Consider the following 8,498-nt stretch of genomic DNA (forward strand, 5'->3'; position numbering starts at 1 on the left):
CACTCCCTTTTTTGTTTTGTTTTTGTAAGTGTTTTAGATCTATGGCATTTGCAGCACAATAAGGACATTGAAAACTGCTGAAGATTAAAGGTGTTACTGAGTAAAAAACACAAAAAAGAAGGAGTGTTAAAGACAATAGATGTTTGATACGAAGAAAGGATTCTAGGAGCAAACTACACCACAGCACCCACCAACCATCCACCTTTTGACGTTGAAAACCCCCCCAAAAAAACAAACGCGAACAAAACAAGGAGAGTAAATATAAAGAAGAACCTGCCCAATGGAGTCCCACAACCACCAGCCCATAACAGAAAATTAGCTGGAAATTGTGTACAGTATGCATACTGTGTTTAACAACACACCCTTCAACATTGTAAGTATGGTAAGTTTAGTTTTAGTAAGAGTTACGGTACTTGCAACACAATAAGGTCATATAAGTGCCAAAGATTAGAGATGTTACAAGAGAGTAACAAACAGAAAAAAAGAAGGAGGGGAAATAAAAGATGTTTGTTGATAGGAAAGAATCTCTAAGCAAACCACACCAGAGCACCCGCCAACCACCCACTAAGCACAGTAAGATTTCATGTACTCTACAGATGTAAACCAGTGTTGATGGAGAATGTTGAATGATATCTGCTGATATCTTCGATCAGTGCATCACACAAATAACTCAAAGTGGAATTTTTCAAGAAAGAAAAAACGAAAAAAAACCCAACCCCCCAAAACCCAATAATTCTCACTGCCAGACATTCATGACACACGAAAGGTCGCCACATTTCTCGATTTACTTGGAAACTCCAGTTATACCATTATATGGCATGATGTAATGTATTTTTGTGGCTTTTATTTATCACATTATGTACGGCATGATGTATTTTTGTGGCTTAACAAAAGCCTGAAAGCTAACATTAACACCTGAGACCATGCCAAACAAAACATGATAATATAAAACAAAATCAAAGTCTCAGATTCAGTTTCAACAGTTCTGTATTTTTCATTAGCAAAGAAAGGAACATGATTTTGCTAATTATGTTCTGCCTATGAGAAACGTTAGTAGAAGGCCCTATCATTCAACATGAACAGATGAACAAACATTGTAAAAGTGCATACATCACGTGTGTAGGTACATAGTATTATTGTGACAAATAGAATGTCAAAGGTCACCATCTGACAATAACATTTTAAAGGCAACACCAAAAGGATGGTCAGTTCAATTTTCCCACAATTTCAAGCACTGAGCAAAAATCCATGACCTGATGTAAAATTGCAAAATCAGAACAGAGAAGCACATGGAGAAAAATATCCACAACCGCATATATTATGTATATATGATCAGTATTATATTCCGAATATAATATATCTGATCAATGCATTCCCATAGCCACTCTTCCCTAGACCACTTCATTTGATGAATGTTTGGTTGAAAGCAACCTCAAAATTTACACGAACTGAACAGCAACAAATGTTTAAATACATAAATTAAAGACATTTCATGCTGCATCAAGAATAAAATACACTCGTATCTTTTCAAGCAAGCTGGATTTCCAATCAAAGGAGACAATATTATAACAAATGACATTGCATATCTTGAGTAAGCTCAGATTTTTAAAAAACCCATTAACAAGCTGTATATTATACTTGCTAGCTGAAAAATTAAAACAACACTCCATTCGTCATTCAATATTTGCGTTCTGTTTACTACAAAAAGAGGCAGACTTATACAAAAAGGAACTTACCGGTTAGGAAAATGGGGAGTGACCTCAAAAAATAAAACCATGACACGATCAGAAATCTTTTCCGAGTAAGCATTAGACAATTGTGTCTGAAAAATTCTCACTACAGAATTCGCTGAGTCTATTCAGAAAGATCCGACCAACTTGTGAAATTCAAATCTCCCTTCTCTCTCTACAAAACACTGAAATCTCCACTCAGTCTTTTCAAGTCATGAATGACATGCTTACTCACTGTGATTCAGGAAGAGTTGTTTTACTGAGCCTTTTTTAAGATCTATCAGCAAGCTTTTGATAAAACTGCTTATTGAAGTGATTGGAAGTGTCTTTTGGAATATCCGGGACTGCCCCTTACCTGTTTTTTTGCTTACCTATCACAATCAAATCGATATTATTCAGTATATATTTTTCCTTTCCTTCATCTGTAATTTCTCTAGTGCCCAGCCTAAAAAATACATCACGGTCAAAGTCTGTCTCTTCATGCTCGAGGTTGCTTTTTGGTATTTTAAAATTTTTCTTTTAATCACACAACACTGTCACAAGAGTGAGTTTTTTAAATCAGTTTGACGGCATTTGAGATACACCAACAGGTCACATAAGTGCCAATGTTTAGAGGTGTTACCACGGAAAAGACGGAGGAAAGAAAAGGGCGATAGATGATGGAGAAAGAAGGAGCAACCCACACCAGAGCACCCTAAGTATGCACAGACGCATACTGAAACAAAATGAGTCTGAAATAGAGCAACACAAAACTGACCACCAAGGAAGAAGCAAAACTGTATCCAGTATCTCCTCAGTCCTACTGATTTCACAGACACAAGTAAAGTACAGAGAACAGAACACCACAGTGGGAAAAAAGAAATAGCTGCTCTGTCAACAATTGAAAAAGGTTAGGAAAAGAAATCACAGCTCTGACTACCAATGCATGGTATTCTCACGTAAATTATTGCAAAGTAAAATTCTCAGTGCCCAAACATAGATCTACATGATACAGGTATCCGATCCGCTGATATTTATTGCCATAATATTGTGTACTCAGAAGCTTTGGCCATTTTATACAGTTAAAAAAAGAGATCAGAAAACCTTTAGAATGTACTTCTACTCCTATAATTTTTATTTCAGAGAAAAGAGTACAGGTAACAGGTAAAAAAGAAACTGCTCGACAAAATAATAATGGCACTCTTCAAGTCATCATAAAGCAAAAAAACAAAAACAAAAAACAAACAAACAAAATCCCTACTGGAAACTGCACTAAAATTGGAGTCACTAACTGCAACTGTAGAAATACATTTTAGCTGCAAGGACAGAAATAGTTATCCCTCTCTCTCCCTGCTTGCTATCGTTGTTGCCTCGAGACCAACTCAAGGGCACAGTGACAAAACCAAGTAAAGAGCAGAACTGCAGAGCTGCACGCAGTTTTTACAGTGGGAAAACAATCGAAGTCATCAAATTCATAGACAGATTCAATTTATAAAAACCTTTGTTTCAAGTTTCCTGAGCAACTGTTTCTGTTTAATATCTGTCCCTCAGAAGATATTACATTTGTGCATTGAGAAGAAATCCTGATTTTAACAACCTTTGTTGGACACGTCTTTTGGTGCGCTCCTCTGACCATCTGACGACATCATAGTTTGCGTTTAGCAGCCACAGATTTCACCGAACAACTCACATAATTAGCTGCTGCCTGCCGCCATTCTGTTGAGGTAATCTTTACGCACAGAATGATCATCTGCTCCGGGCCGGTCGATGGGTGTCCATACTGGGTCGCCAGCGAATAGCCTCTTGGCTTTGATGTAATCCTGTTTAGGAAAGAAAAACAAGACTTTTAAAATGGAGAAAAAGGTATTAATTCAAAGGGAAATATCCAGAATTTTTATGCTTTTAAATGACGTTCCTTTCTTTAAACACATACTATAACTTCCTTAAAACACATTCTATTCCTTTCTTTTCAAATACACAAAGACAAGTTGTTTTATTTTCTTATACAGTCTGGCACGGATTTAACTCAAACACGTCGGGGACTGACAAATGAGTTCGACTCATCCATCATTCGGATCAACCAATAAAATAATGAAAAATTGAAGAGATATCAGTCGCGGAAGGGCAAATAGAATGAGCTATCCACGATTTTGAGTATTCCGCGTTTCTGTTATCTGGGCTCGAAATGTACAACAGGATCACAAAATGCAAAGCACACTATCACAGCACTGGCAAAGGTCTCCACAATACTCTTGTGTACATGTGGCGTCTGTGGCCTAGCGGTTAGGCTACCGGACTCGTAATCACGAGGTTGCAGGTTCGGGGGTTCGAGCTGCGGGCCCAACGTTGTGTCCTTGGGAAAGGCACTTAACACAAATTTTCCTCACTTCACCCAGGTGGGAATGGGTACCCGGCCATAGACAGCGAAAGATCTTGTAAGTATGTTGGTGGTTTAGTGCCTATAAACGGCTGCTTGCACATTATGCTCCCCAAGAAGTTGAGGTTGTTTTAGAATGCTCTCAGGTCTGCTGGGGTAGCAGTACAGATTGTGAAACGCATAGAGATTGCTGTTGAGCTGGGATTTGCACTAGATAAATGCTATCTATTATTAAATGTCCAACCTGAGGCCAGCTGTCAATTATATCCCGTCCGAGAAAGAATTTTAAAATCTCTATAACACGGAACCTTACAGCAAACATACACAAACTCGTTGCTAAGAAAAGATGCAAAACATCCAGCATTGCCAAGTTGGCATGCCTTGATTTGTTGATATTTCAACTTTGAGGTCTCTTATTATTCAGGTCATTCTTTAATTCGCTTTTCCACTGCTCAATGACAATGAGTGTTTATCAGGTTTGGGGGACAGATTCAGCCGTCCTGGTGGTTTTATGCACCCCGCATAATTTAGCAAAATTTGATAATTTTTTGCATAATTTCTTATTATTTTCCTTTATCATTCTTTGTTAAAATTAACAGAATCGCATAATTTCACATTTTTGGGTTCAGTTTGTATAATTTCAGAATTTTTCTTGCATTAAACGACGGGGACAGATTCAGACAATATCACATTTCCAAAAAAGGTGAATTGTGCTATGAGAATTTTCTATGCATCACGACATTGTGGAATCAGGCACTCATCAGTTTTTGGGCATATGGAGTTACTGCCTGGCATCATCTTATAGATAGCTAATTCAGTTGTCTTGCTTTCGATGAAAATTAGTACCCATTTATCTTGAAAAGAAATCGAGATAATTCAGAGACTTTGTGATTGAAAAAAGTGGTAAAAATTAGAGAGAAACTGACCGCTCAAGTTTAACAACTTCCAAAGATTGAGAGTCCCCGGAAACTGTAAATTTATCTGCTTTGTGTGTTTGATTAACATTTTTCAAACAAATATATGTTTTTAAATAGATTTACTCGGTAAAATAATAATTTAATATAGAAGGTGTTGAGACAAAAAAAAAAGAAAGAAAGTCAATAATAAAAATTGCTGAACATACATAATATTATTATGTGTGGAAAATTGGTAGTTTCTTTAATTTCATTATTTTGACAAGCGCCCGATTTCACCAGGATGCTACGCACACACACACCCATACACACACACACACACACACTTACCGCCGTGTCAGGAGTGAATCTGTGGTAGATTCCCGCTGGCAAAACGATCAGGTCGTCCTTCACCACCTGAATTCTGATCCACTTGTCGTCACAGTCCCTCACGTCAAAGTAGCCGCTGCCAGCTTCAATAAAGCGAATTTCTTCATCGGCATGAATGTGCTCTTTGAAGAAAATTTTAATCTGAAAAACAGTTTAAACCATAGTGAGTTAATAATATTCATAACAATTTAACCCTTACAGCACTACTAAGCTATTTTTAGCCCTCACTTCCCTCTGGCCCAGGTAGTATTGGAGTCCACCTTGACTTCTCAAGCACAGCCGAAATTGACTGCGTCTGCAGTATTCTAATCAGATATCACAACATGTTTTTATACAGCATTTCTCTGAAGTTTTCCAAGATAACATGTTGTAGGATACTTCTCAGAGACAATTGGGCATTGGCGTGATGATAACAGAAAAAGTATGCAACTAACTGGGTTTAAGGTAGCTGGCGCCCTATGAGGTAAAAATGAGTTTAGTTTTACAAAGAGTTTTACGGCATTTGCAACACAATAAGGTCATAAAAAAGTGCCGAAGACTATAGAGGTGTTACAAGAGATATCTATAGCAAACATAAAAAAAGAAGGAGGGGAGAAAAAAAAAGATAGATGTTTGGAAAGAAGAAGCAAAACCAGAGCACCCGCAAACCACCCATGAGGTAAATGAGACTCCGCCAAGAGAAATGAGAACTTGCGAGGGATTGGTGTAACTGTGGGAAACTTTAAAGGTTAGGAAAACTGTTTATAAAAGAACAATCACGAATTAATGATTTTGTAGGGTCCTGCAACTGCTGTTCTAACATTTGAAGAAACTGGACGCAGCCTTACACAACAAATTTATAAATTAAAACCACACAATGTAAAAATAGAATTTTTAAAATGGCAATTTCCAAATGAACATTTTGATGACAAAACGCCATTTTTCGAAATAGTAACATCGTATCCGGAAAGGTGAGGCACATTCCACTCATTTATAAGATATATTTTTTTAAAACTGATGCTTTGGCACACAATAATTCTTTCTTCTATATGTAAGTGCCGATACACTGGGGCTCTTCTATTCACCTTTTAATCATTTTATCATTATAATCTTTAAAAAAAAACTGGTACAGAAAGGAATGTCAACAGAACAAGAAAAAAGAAAAGCAGGTCTTCCATCATGTATAATATATAAAATCCCTAACCAAAATTAAAGAAAGCTATAATATAATATGGTCTTCCGTGTATAAAAAAATCCCTAACCAAAATTAAAGAAACTTATAATACATTATATATATATATTATAGGTTTCTTTAATTTTGGTTTGGGATTTTATATTATACATGGAAGACCTGCTTTTCTTTTTTTTGGGGTTCTGTTGACATTCCTTTATGTGCCAAATTTTTTTTTCCGATTATAATGATTTGATAAAATGATTAAAAGGTGAATAGAAGAGCCCCAGTGTATCGGCACTTATACATGATATATATTAGACTTTTTAAGATTTACAAAACATACCTTTTCCTCGTAGTTGGGAAAAGTTGTTCTTGATACTTCGATTGTATCCTCATAAGTGATGCCTTTTTTTTTCTTGATGGCCGTATAGTCAGGGTTTGTGTCATATGTTGCAGCATCAATCTATTTTTGAGATAAAATGCATAGATCTATATAAAAACAAATCTCGGCATCTCCATTTAGTGTAAAAGACTTTTACAGCAACTGAAACACAAAGGTCAAATTAAGGAGTTGTTTGAAGTTGTGAGCATTTTAGGAAAAATGTCCTATATATATATAATATTATGGTAGGCCTATGCAACACTTCGAATGGATCATTTACAGAGTAATGGTCAATGACTTGCACTCTATAAAGTTGCAGTTAGGTTGCCGAAAACGCTGTAAGTTAAAACCAGCTCTAAATTAGTAGCGTAGCAGTAATAATTTTCTAAATAATCTAAATAAAATCCAATAAAAATGACACAATTTAAAATTAAATCGTTCTCCTTTTTCCACAACTAACAAGAAATCTGTGAATTTTCTTTGAGCATTTTTGAGTTTGAAGTGATTGAAGTTGAAGCACCTCTGTGCCGTGCTGCAACTCCCCAGGGAGGGTTCGCAACTGGAATCAAGAAAACGTGGGATCTATCGAAAGTGGCTATTCTCACCCGCCCGGAAGTTCTCGCAAGATCAACTCCTCCCCTCTTCTCTCTCTCTTTCTGAATACTGTCTATCGGTGTGGACGATCAAATTGACCAAAACAAAGTTAAAAAATGATGTTAAAACACAAAAGTAAATTAATTTGGTTGTCTACAAAGATGCTACGGCTATTTAACTTTTCGAATCGAGCCGAACTACGCGGGTCGCCATTTTGTTTTGCCCGGAAATTCTCGCGCTACTCCTCTCTCTCTTTCTCTCTCTCTCTCCACTGCCCACAGACAAAATTGTACGCTTTTAGTAGGCTACAGTTGTAATGGAACGTTTGTTCACGGCACAGAATTCTACAATTTTTCTGTTATCACAGTGTAGAATTCTGTGGTTTAGGGTGAACGCAAAATTTGGTGAACGCGCACCGGGTGAGAATAGCCACAAGACTCGCCTACACTATTCTCACTCTGGGTGAGAATAGAGGTGGCCGGATCTATCTCTATCAACGTTTGGTGAGTGACAGCTAGAAGCTTCTAACAAGCAAACCTCTGGATATCTATTCTAAGTCTAGAGATAGCTATTCTATCTTGATGTAGAATCTAGATATCTAGAATCTATCTGGAACCTGGGTTGTGATCGGTATGGATCCACATTGAGAGGCTAGAATCTAGATTAGTTCTAACTGTACTTTACTTACAGGGAAATATTCCACTCCCGACTTTTCGTACAATTCTTCCTGGGGCACATAAACTGTATTTTCAGGCTTGCATGGCTCCCTACAATTCAAACTTTCATCAGTGTCCATATACCAAGCTTGCACCATTTTGAGAATTCTTGGAGTATAACGTACACTGAGAAGTTGATCGTGAGACGGACTGCAAAAGACTGCAACTGCAAAACACTGCAAGTAGGCCTAGGCCAGGGCAAGATCGACGGCAAAAAGACTCGAGGCCTCGATTCCAAAACTGAAAAAGAGTCGAGGAATCGACTCCGATTTTCGAGTTTGGAA

At 37.2% G+C, this 8,498-nt stretch overlaps 1 protein-coding gene across 1 annotated transcript; it reads right to left on the reverse strand.

Moving 5' to 3' along the window:
• Positions 1 to 969: 969 nt before the first annotated feature.
• On the reverse strand, positions 970 to 8,428 carry LOC101862120 (1,2-dihydroxy-3-keto-5-methylthiopentene dioxygenase). The gene is made up of 4 exons (XM_005101857.3): positions 8,187 to 8,428; positions 6,866 to 6,985; positions 5,331 to 5,510; positions 970 to 3,529 (listed from the first exon to the last, which is right to left on the reverse strand). The coding sequence occupies exons 1-4, from the start codon at positions 8,310 to 8,312 to the stop codon at positions 3,404 to 3,406; spliced, it is 552 nt and encodes a 183-aa protein (XP_005101914.1). The 5' UTR covers positions 8,313 to 8,428; the 3' UTR covers positions 970 to 3,403.
• Positions 8,429 to 8,498: the final 70 nt, after the last annotated feature.

Source organism: Aplysia californica, unplaced genomic scaffold, assembly GCF_000002075.1.
Source record: "Aplysia californica isolate F4 #8 unplaced genomic scaffold, AplCal3.0 scaffold00301, whole genome shotgun sequence".
Classification (NCBI taxonomy): Eukaryota; Metazoa; Mollusca; class Gastropoda; order Aplysiida; family Aplysiidae; genus Aplysia; species Aplysia californica.

Coding starts and splice junctions, on each gene's coding strand:
- LOC101862120 (XM_005101857.3), bottom strand. CDS start 8,312: ATGGTGCAAGCTTGGTATATGGACACTGATGAAAGTTTGAATTGTAGG. Junction 5,511..6,865: donor TTCCCAACTACGAGGAAAAG/GTATGTTTTGTA, acceptor ACTGTTTTTCAG/ATTAAAATTTTCTTCAAAGA. Junction 3,530..5,330: donor GATTCACTCCTGACACGGCG/GTAAGTGTGTGT, acceptor TTTCCTAAACAG/GATTACATCAAAGCCAAGAG.